General features: G+C 42.7%; 1 protein-coding gene across 1 annotated transcript in view; it reads right to left on the bottom strand.

Moving 5' to 3' along the window:
* Nucleotides 1–16,467, bottom strand: part of RNF115 (ring finger protein 115) — a 67,916-nt gene that overhangs the window by 39,304 nt on the left and 12,145 nt on the right. Inside the window, exon 2 of the mRNA XM_081112842.1 lies at nucleotides 1,501–1,559. Coding sequence (XP_080968968.1) covers nucleotides 1,501–1,559 — 59 coding nt within the window. The remainder of the gene's footprint in view (nucleotides 1–1,500; nucleotides 1,560–16,467) is intronic.

The following is a 16,467-nucleotide window of genomic DNA, read 5'->3' as shown; positions in this document are numbered from 1 at the left end:
TATAGGCCTAAAAAAAAAAACAGGTTACTATTTAAAAACTTAGAAAGGTAAACCCATAATTGCCACCCAAAAGCAAATATGCTCTTTATGTAACACATGCAGAGCCTAAATGCTGGAAATAAGTATTTGATGCAATTATAACAGCACAAATAAAAAGCTACCCAAATTAGCATGCCATCCACACATAATTGCTAATTTTGCTATCATGCTGGTTTTATACTAGTTGGTATTGTGTTATTTAAAACCAAGATTATTAGATTAACATTTAAGTGCTAATAACAACCTAGATCCCATGCCATTTACTGTCCCAGAAGCTCCAACTCATTCGTATATAAAATCACCAATCATTGATTAAGTTAAACTAGTAGTACATACTGTAAAATATGTAGGTTTTCCTGGTTGTGGAAGGGACCTTCAAGCTTAGATTCTGCCAAGAGCAACAGTAAAGGAATTATTTACTGCCATTAAAATCCCCCAAATCAAGATTAAAAGCTTCAGATTACAGATTTTTATCATCAGTACTTCCACTGTCTAACTAAGGTTTAACTACACAGTCATAAAAAAAAATAAATGTGCCACTATATTTAGCCAAAAAGGCCATCATATCAATGCTATTCTACTGCTTATTAAGTTTTTATAGTTTTATTCATACTAATCAAGAAGTAATATACTAGTATAATACAGTCACTTTCAAATATTTCAAGCCCCAGCTGGTTTGACTCAGTAGATAGAGTGTCAGCCTGTGGACAGAAGGGTCCTGGATTTGATTCCTGTCAAGGGCATAGGCCCGGGTTGCAGGCTTGATTCCCCATTGGGGGCATGCAGGAGGCAGCCGATCAATGATTCTCACTCATCATTGATGTTTCTATCTCTCTCTCCCTTTCCCTTCCTCTCTGAAATAAATAAAATACATTTAAAAAATTTCAAGCATTACAATGGGAGCCAATTTCAAGTATTACAAACTATTAATATTACAGTAGGAAGATGGCATACAGTTGGTGGCAATAATTCCAATAAGAATAAGGACCCAAAGCTTCCTCAAGGCAGAATAACAACTCAGTTTCCTTGCTAGAAAACAGCCTATTTATTTTATATCTTTGTCAGATGTTACTCCCAAGCCCACCAAGGAGGTAACAACAGTTTACCTTCAAACAACAGTGATCACTAAAAAATAATGAATAATCTAAGAGACCTCTAAAGTCTCGGAAAATAAACCAGAAAATTTACCAGATACTGTTATGGCTATAGGTTTCCAAAGCAAGTCGCACACAATCAGAAATAAAACATTTCATCACACCCACTATCACATCAGTTGCCAAATCTTCCCATTTTTCTTCTCCTTTCCCTCTGCCACTTTTCTCCCCCTCCAAATGCACCCACCTTCCTCTCAGCAGACAGTGTAAGTTACAAAACAAATTTCTTTCTATTCATTCAGACAATGCTGAGAGAAAGTAATTTTGATAACAGAATGCCTGATTTATTCATGAGCTTGTACAATACCTGGAATCATCTGTCACTTCTTCAATAAAGCCTGATTCACATCTGGGACAAATATATTCCTATAAAATAAAAAAATAAATTAAGTGTCTCATTAAGAGCTAAATAACATGCAGTACACAAGCTGATCTGTTTGAAATGTCGTATGTGCTTGCTCATTTCCAGGATAGTTGTTTCTATGATACTCTGGCAAATGACAAATTCCATAAGAAGCTTGCAAAATAGCCTCATAAGTGATTATCAAGGACAGCTGAAGAGAGGATGTCAAAATTTATTTCTTTTTCTTAATATGGGTTAATTTTTATTTTAATGGGAATGAATTCATTATCTAACTTTCTCTTCAAATCTAATGAAAAAGCTCCATTAGCGGTAGCAGAGCAGTAAAAGATTGTAATATTGATGGATACAGAAACTGCTATTTTTTACTATGTTCATATAAAAAACATAAACTGAACCACAGCATAAATCAATCTGTAAACAAGGAATTTACAATGAAGTTTTGCAATATTTCTAATCTATTTTTTATAACAATGATTCCAAATAAAACTTAATACTCAGATCCCAATCAGTCAAAGAAATCTTGAGAAAGAACAAAGTAGGAGGTATCAAACTATACTACAAAGCTACAATAATCAAAACAGTATGGTACTGCCACAAAACAGAGATATAGATGAATGGAATAGAGAGCGCAGAAACAAAGCCTCGCTTACATGGTCAATTAACCTACAACAAAGGAGATAAGGATATAAAATGGGGTAAAGACATTTTCTTCAATAAGTGGTGTTGACAAAATTGGACAGATACAAGCAAAAAATAAAACTGGATCACATTCTTACAGAATATACAAAATTAAACTCAAAATAGATTACAGACTTAAATGTTAAATGTCAGACCCGAGCCCTGGCCACTGAGGCTCAGTTGGTTGGCTGTCATGCCATGCACCAAAAGGTTGCCAGCTGGAGTCCCAGTGAGGGCACATGCCCAGGTTTAGGGCTCGATCCCCAGCGGGGGGTGACCAGGATGCAGCTAATCCATATTTTGCTCTCACATTGATGTTTCTCTCGCTGTCCCTTCCTCTATAAAAAATCAATTTTAAGAAATAGTTATTTTTAAAGTTAGACCTGAAATTATAAAACTTCTAGAAGAAAACATAGGCAAGTAAACTCTTTGACACTGCTTTTAGTATCTCTTTAGATATACCTCCTTGAATAAGGGAAATAAAGTAAATAAATAGGACTACATCACACTAAAAACTTTGCACAGTGAAGGACACATACAAAAGGAAAAGACAATCTACTGAATGAATGGGAGAAAATTCACAATTGATACATCCAATAAGGGGTTAATATCTAAACTATATAAAGATCTACAACTTAACACTAAAAAATCTAAACAATTCAATTTAAAAATTGACAGAGGACATGACCAGACTTTCTCCCAAGAAGACATACAGATGGCTGACAGACATGAAAAGATGCTCAAAATCACTGCCAATCATTTGGAAAATGCAGATCAAAACCACAATGAGATATCACCTTACACCTGTCAGAATGGCTATCATCAATAAATCAACAAATAACAAATGCTGGCAAGATTGTAGAGAAAGGGGAACCCTTGCCTACACCAAGCATGTCAAACTCACGGCCCACAACAAATATTTTTGCAGCCCAGTCAATATAACGGTATGTAAGAAACATTTTAATAAAAATTTCATAACTTGCCGAAACCGGTTTGGCTCAGTGGATAGAGCGTCGGCTTGCGGACTGAAGGGTCCCAGGTTCGATTCCGGTCAAGGGCATGTACCTGGGTTGCGGGCACATCCCCAGTGGGAGATGTGCAGGAGGCAGCTGATCGATGTTTCTCTCTCATCGACGTTTCTAACTCTCTATCTCTCTCCCTTCCTCTCTGTAAAAAATCAATAAAATATATTTTAAAAAAAAAAATTTCATAACTTAATTTTTACAATATCCTGTTATACATAATCCTATCTAATAAAGAGGGAATATGCTAATTGACCCTCATGCTGTCACAAAGATGGTGGTTCTAACTCTCTATCTCTCTCCCTTCCTCTCTGTAAAAAATCAATAAAATATATTTTTTAAAAAAAATTTCATAACTAAATTTTTACAATATCCTGTTATACATAATCCTATCTAATAAAGAGGGAATATGCTAATTGACCCTCATGCTGTCACAAAGATGGTGGTGCCCACAGCCAATAAGGAGGGAATATGTTAACTGACTGCCCCACCCTCAAAGATAGCGGCGCCCACAGCCACAAGATGGCGGTGCCCAATACTCTCAGCCCCACTGGGGCAGCAGGCGGGCCCGGACGCTGTGCGCGCCTGCCTCCCGAGTCCTCCAGTCCCCTCAGCCCTCTAGCCCCCAGGGCCGGCCCAAGGCGCAGGCAAGCCTCACATGTCAGCTGCCCAGCCCCCCAGGGCTGGCCCAAGGTGCCGGTAACCAGGGCCAGCTGAGGCTTGCGCTGCCGGCAGTGGCAGAGGTGTGATGGGGCGTTGCCTTCCCGATTGCTGAGTCGCTTCCCGCCCCTGAGGGCTCCCAGACTGTGAGAGGGGGCAGGCCGGCTGAGAGACACCCCCCCTCCCAAGTGCATGAATGCACCGGGCCTCTGGTTATTAATAACAAACTACAACGTTCGCTAATGACTGATTACTATAATTGTGTTGCATTCATTTCCCTTGCACACCTTAGGCGCAGGCACACCATTTCTCTCCACTAATACTAGCAGCGAATATTTTAGCAGCCGATTGCCACGTCATTAGTCTTGTACTGACTTGTTTGGTGTGCGCAAGAGGAAATATTTCACTTTCGGAGAACAAGAAAAATAAGTTTATTTGCGTTACGCTTATTAATTTGTGCAGTTATTCAGGGTCTGGTAAGTTAATGTTCAAGAAAAAATATTAATTTTTATTAAAAGGTTCTATTATTTTATGTTAACGATAACTCATTTATTTCAGCCCTTTGTATTCAGCATGTCTCTATCGAAATAAACCTACATTTCTATGAAAATTGAAGCTTTTGTTTTTTGCAGCCCACATAAACTTAAACCTTGTTTATTTGGCCCGTGTTAGCCTTTGAGTTTGACATGCTTGGCCTATACTGTCAATGTAATTGCAAATTAGTGCAGCCAACTTAAACACTTAAAAATTGAGCTGCTGCCCTGACCGGTTTGGCCCAGTGGATGGAGCATCGGCTGGAGCGTCGGCCTGTGGACTGGGGGGTCCCGGGTTCGAGTCCGGTCAGGGGCATGTGCCTTGGTTGCGGGCGCATCCCCGGTGGGGGGTGTGCAGGAGGCAGCTGATCGATGTTTCTAACTCTCTATCTCTCTGCCTTCCTCTCTGTAAAAAAATCAATATATATTTAAAAAAAAAAAATTGAGCAGCTAAAGAAACCTTGCTCTAGGACAGTGATGGCGAACCTGTTGAGCTCGGCATTCCAGCATATTGAAAAACCCTAACTTAACTCTGGTGCCGTGTCACATATAGAAATTTTTTGATATATGCAACCATAGTAAAACAAAGATTTATATTTTTGATATTTATTTTATACTAGAGTCGCGGTGCACAAAAATTTGTGCACTCAGGGGGGAGGGGGAGCCCCTCAGCCCGGCCTGTGCCCTCTCGCAGTCTGGGACCCCTCAGGAGATAACGACCTGCTGGCTTAGGCCTGCTCCCAGGTGGCAGAGGGCAGGCCCAATCCCTAGGTGCAGCCCCTGGTCGGGCTCAGAGCAGGGCCGATTGGGGAGTTGGGGCACCTTCCCCTGTCATTCACAGAGCAGGGTGATCGGGAGGTTGTGATGCCACCCTCAGTCACGCTCAGGGTAGGGCCAATTGGGGGGTTGGGGCACCGTCCCCTGTCACAGTCAAGGCAGGGTCGATGGGGAGGTTGCGGCACCACCCTGTCACGCACAGAGCAGGGCCAATCAGGGGGTTGGGGCGCTGCCCCCTGTCACGCACAGAGTAGGGCCAATCAGGGGGTTGGGGCGCAGCCCTCTATCACCCACAGAGCAGGGCCAATCAGGGGGTTGGGGCGCCTTCCCCTGTCAAGAACAGAGCAGGGTGGATAGGGAGGTTGTGGTCCCGCCCCGTCACACACAGAGCCGCAGGGCGATCAGGGGGTTTGGGCGCTGCCCCCTGTCATGCTGATCCCGGTGCCGGGAGGCCTCGCAGCTCCGCTGATCCCGGTGCTGGGAGGCATATTACCCTTCTACTATATAGGGTAGAGGCCTGGTGCACGGGTGGGTGCCAGCTGGTTTGCCCTGAAGGGTGTCCTGGATCAGGGTGGGGGTCCCCACTGGGGTGCCTGGCCAGCCTGGGTGAGGGGATGATGGCTGTTTGCAGCTGGTCACACATCCTTCAGGGTGGGGGTCCCCACTGGGGTGCCTGGCCAGCCTGGGTGAGGGGCTGATGGCTGTTTGCAGCTGGTCACACACCCTTCAGGGTGGGGGTCCCCACTGGGGTGCCTGGCCAGTCTGGGTGAGGGGCTGAGGGCTGTTTTCAGGCTGGGGGTCACTAAAGCTCTCAACCGCTCCTTTTTTTCTTTTTATTCTGGGCCAGTTTTAGCTTTGAGGCTTGGCTCCAGCTCTTAGGCCTCCGCTGCTGAAAGTAGGTTTCTGGCCTTTGCTTACAATGTTGCGTTCCTGCTGGCTGAAGCCCGGCGGACTAAAGCAGGTTTCTGGGGTTTTGTTTAGCTTCTATATTTGTTACATAGTTGCTTAGAGTTGCAGCTCAGAGGCCTGCAGCGTCAGGCGGGGAACGTTGGAGTCCTCCGTCACTGAAGCAAGCAAGCCTCATGTTAGTTTCAAGCTGCCTGGCTGCCAGCCGTCATGTTGGCTGGCAGTTAATTTGCATATTGCCCTGATTACCCAATGGGAAGGGTAGCGGTCGTACGCCAATTACCATGTTTCTCTTTTATTAGATAGGATATTTAAATGCCATTTAACAAAGAAAAATCAACCAAAAAAATGAGTTTGCGTGTCACCTCTGACACGCGTGTCATAGGTTCGCCATCACTGCTCTAGGAGAAACCAAGATGGCAGCATAGGTAAACACCGGAAACTGCTGCCTCGCACAACCACTTCAAAAATACAACTAAAAGACGAAACGGACATCATCCAGAACCACAGGAAGGCTGGCTGAGTGGAAATACTACAACTAGGAGGAAAGAGAAAAGCACACTGAGACTCAGAAGAGCTGCGGAAGTAAAGTGCAGAGGTACGGAGGCGCATGTGCAAAGGGCTGGCAACTGAGGACGCAGTTGTTTTTTTTCAATCAGGAGGGAGACACAAGCTCCCGATGGCCCTGACTCCAGTTCCGGGCGAGTCTCTGGGGACCCAGACTCAACACGGGGAGAAACTGGACTGTCTGGCAGTGGGGAGAACTCGGAACTCAAGGGCGGCTTTCTCTCAAAGGTGCTTGCAGCGATTACCCTGAGACACTGAGACGCGGGGCCTCTTATAGGGCAGGGCTGAGGATCAGCCATAGCTGTTTGCTCCACCCTATCGATTCCCTGAGACCCTGCCCCACCCAAGCTGTGGGCAGAGGCTTTTGCATATGAATGGTCTGGCCCTTTGCAATCTCAAATTACCTAACAAACTGCAGCTGGGTCAGAGAGGCCCAGAACTTCCAAAAGAAGGCCCAAGACCCCACAGCAGCTTGCACTGCTTCACAGCCGAGCCTCATTTGGGCACCTCCAAACCCCAAACAAAGAAGAGGAATCTGCAGGTCTCTCCATAGCTCCTGGTGGGTAGCCTCAGGCAGAGGCTAAATTAGCACCTCCTTAGAGATCCAAGTGCCAGTGTGCCCAGTCGTCAGAGTGAGACCATCCAGATTACAACGCCTCAGATCTATAAGGGACACACTCAGGGGGCAGACTCAGTGAGCATCAAAGCCCCAATGAAGCAAGTCTTGCCCCAGAAGGTTGTCTCCAGCACAGAAGTTCTCCCACTGTAGACAGAGCTGATTCTCACAGCCAATTGGCCTGGAGGTCAATTCCTCCCAGTGATACCTACAACAATCAAGGCTTAACTACAACAAGACTGTGCACAAAGCCCACAAAGGGGTGCACCAAGAGTGTCCACCTCAGGTAACTGGGGAGGCTGAGCCACTGGGCCCTATAGGACACCTAGCACAGAAAGCCAATCTATCAACACAGGGAAGCATAAAAAATGTGGAGACAAAGAAACAGGTCACAAATAACAGAAATGGAGGAAAGCAAACTACCAGATATAGAGTTCAAAACCATACTTATAAGGTTTTTCAAGAATTTTCTAGAAACCGCCAATAAATTTAGTGAGACTCTCAATAAATTTAGTGAGACCCTCAAGGTTATGAAAAAGGACCAACTAGAAATTAAGTATACACTGACTGAAATAAAGAATATTATACAAAGTTCCAACAGCAGACTAGAGGATCGCAAGAATCAAGTCAGAGATTTGAAATACGAACAAGCAAAAAACACCCAACTGGAAAAACAAAATGAAAAAAGAATCCAAAAATATTAAGATAGTGTAAGGAGCCTCTGGGACAACTTCAAGCGTACCAACATCCAAATTATGGGGGTGCCAGAAGAAGAGAGAGAGTAAGGTATTGAAAACCTATTTGAAGAAATAATGACAGAAAACTTCCCCTACCTGGTGAAAGAAATAGACTTACAAGTCCAGGAAGCGCAGAGAACCCCAAACAAAAGGAATCCAAAGAGGACCACACCAAGACACATCATAATTAAAATGCCAAGAGCAAAAGACAAAGAGAGAATCTTAAAGGCAGCAAGAGAAAGACAGTCAGTTATCTACAAGGGAGTACTGTCATACTGTCATACTGTCATATGACTGTCAGCTGATTTCTCAACAGAAACTATGCAGGCCAGAAGGGAGTGGCAAGAAATATTCAAAGTGATGAATACTAAAAACCTACAATCAAGATTACTTTATCCAGCAAAGCTATCATTCAGAACTGAAGGTCAGATAAAGAGCTTCACAGATAAGGAAAAGCTAAAGGAGTTCACTGCCACCAAACCAGTATTATATGAAATGCTGAAAGGTATCCTTTAAGAAGAGGAAGAAGAAGAAAAAGGTAAAGATACAAATTATGAACAACAAATACACATCTATCAACAAGTGAATCTAAAAATCAAGTGAATAAATAATCTGATGAACAGAATAAACTGGTGATTATAATAGAATCAGGGGCATAGAAAGGGAGTGGACTGACTATTCTCGGGGGGAGGGGGGGCGGGGAAAGGGGTGTAGGGGGTGTGGGAAGAGTCTGGACAAAAATCGTACACCTATGGATGAGGACAGTGGGGGGGGGGGGGGTAAGGGCAGAGGGTGGGATGGGAACCGGGTGGAGGGGAGCTATGGGGGGGGGAAAAAGGGGAACAACTGTAATAATCTGAACAATGAAGATTTAATTTAAAAATAAATAAATTATTAACGCATAATTTTAAAAAAAAAATATGAGCTGCTATATGATCCAGCAATTCCATCTCTGGGTATTTGAAAAAAGGAAAACACTCATTTGAAAAGAAAAATGCACTCCTGTGTTCACTGTACCATCACTAGTAATAGCCAAGATATGGAAGCAACCTAGGTGTCCATCTGTTACAGGATAGTGAGAAGCTAGGAAAATTCCAGGGCAGGAGAAATAAGGGATCTAAGATAAAAAAATTAAACAAGGCCAAACATGCAGCCAGCTTGCTGCAAAACTTTATCTTGAGAACAAATGGCTCTCTTCACTAACCAAAGAATGCAGGGAAGGAGGGAAAAGTGAAGGGGGAGAGAAGGGGCGTTTTAATACCTCTTCTCCCCAACCACAGTATACACAGCGTAAATCACCCTGGAAGTGCTAAGGCAGGAGCGGGGAGGGAGAAGGAAAGAAGGAAGAACCAGTCTCACTAACAGAGAAGTCAGCCGTCTTGGGGAGGGAGGAGGGAAAAGGGAGTTTTCATCTCATTGTTTAAATGGAGAAGCTAGCAGCCTCAGGGCTTGTCAAGACAAAATTGCCAGGTGCTTCTCATAAATTCTAGGAAAGCCATAGCAAAGTAAAAAGAGAAACTTTAAGAGTTCATCTGTACCAAGATGATTCAGCAGAGGAATTTTTTTAATTTTTTTTTTTTTTTTTTTTTTTTTTTACTTTTTAGAGAGAGAAAAGGAGTGATCAAGAGATAGAAACATCGATGAGAAACTTCAGGGACCGGCTGCCTCCTACAGCCCCCCTACTGGGGATCTAGCTCACAACACAGGCATGTGCCCTGACCAGGAATCAAACCGGTGACCTCTTGGTTTCTGGGTCGATGCTCAACCACTGAGCCACACCTGCTAGGCTCGGCAGAGCAATTGAAAACCTATAGATAGAAAGGTGTCTAACACCTCGAACCCCCACCAGACTTGTTCCTCAGGTTAACTGAGAGGGCCTGTCCACACTATATAGGCCGGATATATTTTGATAAATTTGCTTGCCGTGCTTCTTTAATGAAGTGGCTTTATTAGAACACTGCTGTCACTCGTTTGAATTCATTCCTTACGAACAGAGAAGACAGCCCTCTCCCTGATTCAGGGGGCTGTCCGTAACACCTTTCTTGATGTCTGTGAGTTGCCTGTAACACATCAATAGATGAATGGATAGAGAGGGGTGTGTGTGTACACCAGTTTTGCCACTCTAAAGCTGCTATTTGGGATACTTGTTTAAGATGTTTATTAAGGAACAAGACTCAAAAAGAACCTTTCACACACACACACACACACACACACACACACACACACACACACACCAAAGATTCAGAGAGAGAAACCTGCTTCAGGAAGGAAATACTAGGATAGCACCTTGGCCTAATTTGAATTAAGTATGGTAAATAGAGGGACTCAGACCGGGGCCTGTTGGCTACATACGCCCTGTCCCAGTGTTTGAGTTGCCTAGCAAGAATTTTTCTGACATGTATGTTCCATTCTTCCTCCACTACCTACAAATGGTCCACTCTCCCTTCTGAAATCTAAGACCACCACCCCTTTCTCCTTTGTCCAAAATGTCTTATAAAGCCAGTGTTGCCTCACTAGTCTTAGTAAGTTTGATGCCTGTGTGAATTCCCCATGCACATGTATTAAAACTTGATTATCTTCTGTTAATCTGTCTCTATGAACCTGATTATTAGCCCAGACTAGAAGAACTTAGAAGGTGGAAGCAAAAAAAATAATATATTTTTTAGCCCCCACAATACACACAACACACACACACACACACTCTGCTGGAATTTTATTCAGCAATTAAAAATGAAATCTTGCCATTCAAAATAACATGAGTGAACCTACAGGGTATTGTGCTCAAAGACAAATATCGTTAAGATCTCACTAAAAACATACCAAAACAAATGGGTAAACAGAACACACCCATGTAGAGAACAAGCTGATGTTACCAAAGGGAAGAGATCAGAGATGGAAATAAAAAAGTACAAAAAATATATAAAAATACATTAATCCAAAGGTAAAACTATAAATCAAAATTTAGAGTGTAATAAACAATAAAAAGCACCTGGCCTGTGTGGCTCTGTGGTTGAGCGGCGACCTATGAACCAAGAGGTAATGATTTGATTCCTGGTCAGGGCACATGTCTGGGTTGCAGGTTCAATGCCCAGTAAGGGGTGTGCAGGAGGCAGCCGATCAATGATTCTCTCTCATCACTGATGTTTCTCTCCCTCTCCCTCTCCCTTTCTCTCTGAAATAAATATACATTTTTAAATAAAAGAAAAAAATAAAAAGACAGCCTGACCGACATGGCTCAGTAGTTGAGTGTAGACTACAAACCAGAAGATCATGGTTCAATTACCGGTCAGAGCACATGCCCAGGTTGCGGGCTCAAGGCAGCCGATCAATGATTTTCTCTTATCATTGATGTTTCTATCTCTCTCCCCCTCTCCCTTCCTCTCTGAAATCAATAAAAATATATAAAAAAAATAAAAGGGCAAGTTTCCCGGTTTAAGCATTTTGAAATTAGTTCTCTAAACTCAAAAAATCTTAAGCAATTGTCCCTCCTGGCTATTTATCAGGAAGAAAACTAGTTTACAAATAAACAAAACATTAGGCCACAGTTTTAATATACAAAGACACCTATACAATTTAAATAGGCTTTGATGAGCTATGATTCATTTCCAGGCCATAACTGCTTTGGTATTTATGGTCTCACTCCCTAAGAATAGTAACATTCACAACCTTCATCATTTTGCTCCTTCATTCCAAGCCATGACTGAACACTGACATTATCAGGGAGTCTAAACAGGGGTGTATATAATCAAACAACCTTCTTTAGCTCATTGTGTAGCAAGGCAGAAAATGAGGTCATGGGACAAAGAGTTACTTGATATGAGCTTAATCAGATGGACAAGAAGCCAAATTTTCTAAGAAGAAGAAAAAAAGGACTAAACTACAAGGATTATCAGAGAAAAAGTTAACCTCATACAACACAATACAGCCAGAAAAGATGAAGTCAGTGTTCTGTTTGCTCGCAGTAAAGACAGCAAGGGGAACAATCCAGTGGCATAGATGTAAAGTAGCAAATGATCCAAAAAATGCTTGCCTTTAGCTCTTGACAAGAAATTCTGAAATGTTCTAAATTAAATTAAAGCAGCTAGAGAGTGAGACAGAGGAACAGAACAGTCATCCTCCTGCTAATAGTCAATAACCAGCTAACAAAGCGCTGTTCATACCTGTTGGAGCTCCCTATTAACTTCCAGGGAGCTGTTTCTGAGGTCATCCAAGAGAGAATAGGTAGGCACCACAGAACCCCAGGGCCTCTGCTTCTTATTCATGTGGCAGGCATGGTAGCGCTTTCTACCTACTCATGTGCTGGTGGTTTAGACTTTGAACCCAGGCTTGGTATTCTCTTTTGGCTAGCATTTTGGCTTAATAAAATCTTTAAGAAAAACTTTCAGCTGTGAAAGTTCTTTTTTTTTTTTTTAATATATTGTATTGATTTTTTTACAGAGAGGAAGGGAGAGGGATAGAGAGTTAGAAACATCGATCAGCTGCCTCCTGCACAGTTCCTATTGGGTATGTGCCCACAACCAAGGTTCATGCCCTTGACCGGAATCAAAGCTGGGACCCTTGAGTCCACAGGCCACCGCTCTATCCACTGAGCCAACGGTTAGGGTGAAAGTTCTTTAACACTCTGAAATTCATCTTCTTACTTTCAGCTAGGCTGATAGAATCTTCTTACATACACTGACAACACTCATTCATTCAGCAAATACAGTTAAACCTCAGTTTTTTGAAGATCTCCCATCTCAAACAATTCGGTTCCTGACCAAGTTGTTTACGGAAAAAATGTCTCAGTTATCAAACAAAACTTTGGTTCTCATTCCACAACCCTTTCATACCTGTATGATCAGTCACGCGTTTTTCAGGCGACAAAAGACAGAATGCACAAGTATGAGTCAACTTACTGCTATTGAGGAATATCAACCTGACAAATGTTGTCAACATCTGAGGAAATTGTGCTGTGAATATTTTTGTGTTTTTCTGCTTTTGTTCCTACTTATTTTTTTTTAAAATATGTTTTATTGATTTTTTACAGAAAGGAAGGGAGAGGGATAGAGAGTTAGAAACATCAATCAGCTGCCTCCTGAACACCCCTCACTAGGGATGTGCCCGCAACCAAGATACATGCCCTTGACTGGAATCGAACCCGGGACCCTTCAGTCCGCAGACCGGAGCCCTATCCACTGAGCCAAACCGATCAGGGCCTACTTATTATTATTAAATACTTACGGTAAGTCACCATGGGGTTCTAAGAAGGTAAGTGATAGCAACAAAATGAAAGGAAAGTTGTGAGACCAATGATGGAGCTCAGAAAAGAAATAATTGTAAAGTTAGATAAGTAGAGCTGTTCGTGTGTATGATCTGGCCACCAAGTATAGCATGGCGAAATCTATGATTAGCAACATCCAGAGTGCTGATGTTGCTAAGGATCTGGAAGTGCTCACAAAACAATGATCACAAGCAATTAAAAAGGTAGAAAATTGTTGATTTGGATCAATGGAGAGTAGTAAACCAGTGACATTTTGGAGGCGATGCTAATATGAAAAAGAGAAGATGCTGCGCCTGGCCTCCAGAAAGACCCCCTGGAATGAGTGCTGGAAGTGATTAGCTTAAGGCCAGTGCATGGTTTGATACATTTAAGAAAAGAAGTGGCATTTGTAGTGTAATGAGCATGGGGAGGCTGCCAATTCTAACAAAGTAGCTGCTGATAACTTTGTGACAGAACTTCAAGAACACGTAGAGGCCGAGGGATCTGTTCCCCAACAAGAGTTCAACTGTGATGAAACAGGCCTCTTCTGGAAGAAAATGTCAAAGAGGACCCACATCACACAGAAGTCATTGCCAGGACACACGCCAATGAAGGATAGGCTGACATTATTGTTGCGGGAATGCAACTGAGGACTTTAAATTGATGCCTCTACTTGTCTACTATTCTGAAAACCCATGTTTTCAAGAAAAATGTCATGAGAAACAAGGTGACTGTGATATGGAGGGCTAACACCAAAGCTTGGGTAATCACACAATTTTTTTATTGAGTAGATTCATGATGTGTTAGCCCAAGTGTGAAGAAATACCTCCGGGAAAAACAACTGCCACTCAGGGCACTTCTTGTCGTGGACAAGGCTCCTGCCGGCCCACCACGCTGGAGACGGAGCTGGTGGAGGAGCACAGCCTTATCACTGTCCAGGTCCTGCCGCCTAATACAATTCCTCTCATTCAGCCCATGGACCAGCAGGTCATTTCTAATTTAAGAAACTCTACACAAAGGAACTGTTTCAGAGGTGTTTTGAGGTGACCTCTGAAACAAATTTAACCCGAGTGAGGGACATTTTAATATCCTCACTTGCTTGAGACTCACAGACAAGGCCTGGGGGAAGTGTCTCTCAGGACCACGCAATCAGCCTGGAAGAAACTGCGGCCTGAGTCTGGTGCTGGAAGAGCCTTGGGGGCTGTGAGGGTGAGCCTGTCTGCAGCGGAGGAGACAGGAGACTGCGCCTCTGACAAGTCCATGCACGGTGATGATGTGGAGCTGGAGGAGGGCCCCAACACTGAGCTGACCACAGAGGAGCTCCAAGACCTTCAGAGGGAGCGGCAACAGGTGGCAGCTGAGGGGTTCTCCTCAGAGGAGGGGGAGGGAAGGAAGGCTATTCCTACTTCGCTGATCAAGGAAATGCTTGGGAAATGGGGAGAAATGCAATTTTATTGCGAAATATCAACCTGACAAGTAAGTAGCAAACCGTGCAATACACTTGTTCATGACAGTGCAGTGTTTCACTTCAGGCAAGCCTTAAATCACAGGCAAAAGCAAACACCACGGGATAGGTTTTTAATGAGACAGAAGCCCAGTGAGCCTGAAGCAAGTCCTAGTGGAACAAAGTGATAGAAAAGAGAAAGAGCCCTAGAACAGCTACCTGATGTTTTCATGGAGGGGGACTCCCCTTCCAAACAGTAACAATCCCTCATCCCTCCGTCCCTCCTCTCCATACTCAGTTATCAACAGCTCTCAACATTACAGGTTAGTTCTAGTGCTTATGTAAATCTTCATTTTTTTACTGTACATGTCATTTCCTTTTGTTAAATTTTCATTTAAATGTCACATCCTTTTTGTTTTTAAAGTGTTTTATAGATTAAACAGTACTTTAAGCATGTACTATATATAAAGAAGGTTAAAGCAGGAAATCATTCAGGGTCTGGAAGCGATTAAATTCAAGTTACATTATTTCTACTGGGAAAAAAATATTCAGTTTTCGAATAAATAGCTTCTCAAAAGACTGAAGTTCCACTGTACATTCTAAGCTCTACATTCTAAGCACTGTGCTGGTTGGGGAAAAAAAATATCCTGGAATTAAGAGTCAATGAAATCACACACAAAGTGCATATTTTGATATAATCACACTTAGGGAAGTAAATGCATATAAAACAAACTTCTCTGAATATCCTGATCTTAAATTCTTAGCTTCTAAATAAGGACTGAGCAATGCTTCAGAACATCCTAAGTGATTAAAAGCAATAAATCTAAAGTTAAACAAAATTGGACTGGAAACACAGAGTAACAAACCAGCTATGTAATGTTGGGCAGGTCACTTCATCCATGAAATAGTGCCTGGAACATAATAAATTTAAGTTTCCAACAAATTATAGATTCTAATAAACTCCTCTAAGCAATTTTAATGTGGAGCATTTATCAAGCCACATTCCACAAAATTTTTATTGATTAGTGATCTGTTCAGAAAATCCTATATAATAAAACCCTAATATGTAAATTGATCGAACAATGGAATGACCGGTTGCTATGATGCGCACTGACCACCAGGAGCTGGCCCCTGGTGGTCAGTGCACTCCGAGGCAGCGTAAGGACCCCTCAGGGGATGTCCAACTGCTGGCTTAGGCTCAGTCCCTGCCGGCAAGTGGACATCCCCCAAAGGGGTCCCGGACTGTGAGAAGGCGCAGGCCAGGCTGAGAGACCCTACCCGCCCCCCAGTGCATGAATGTCGTGCACCAGGCCTCTAGTAAATAAATAAACAAATCTGGAAAAAGCTGGATTAAATAATATTAAGCATGTTGCTTTACTGAATGACTTTTTTAGAACTATTAATATGCTCTTCTGTGTCATAATAGGAAACTTTTGCTAACCAGACTTTTATATTCCACAAAGCAGTTCAATTTTAAAATAAAAAATTAGGAACCCACATAAAATTGTGAAATTTATTTTGCCAAGTAAAAATACGTTTTTAAAATCGCAACCTATCAGCATCATTCCATGTTAAAGTATTAGTTTAAAATAAAAAAGGAATACAGAACAGGCCTTTTATCCTGGCCAATGTGGCTCAGTTGGTTGGTGTTCTCATGTGTACCAAAAGGTTGCTGGTCCGATTCCCAGTCAGGGAACATGCCCAAGTTACAGGCTCAACCCCCAGGAGGGG

This window comes from Myotis nattereri (genome assembly GCF_964212035.1).
Source record: "Myotis nattereri genome assembly, chromosome: 18".
Taxonomy (NCBI): domain Eukaryota; kingdom Metazoa; phylum Chordata; class Mammalia; order Chiroptera; family Vespertilionidae; genus Myotis; species Myotis nattereri.
Note: the sequence above shows the minus strand (reverse complement) of the source record. Positions and strands in the feature narration are given on the sequence as shown.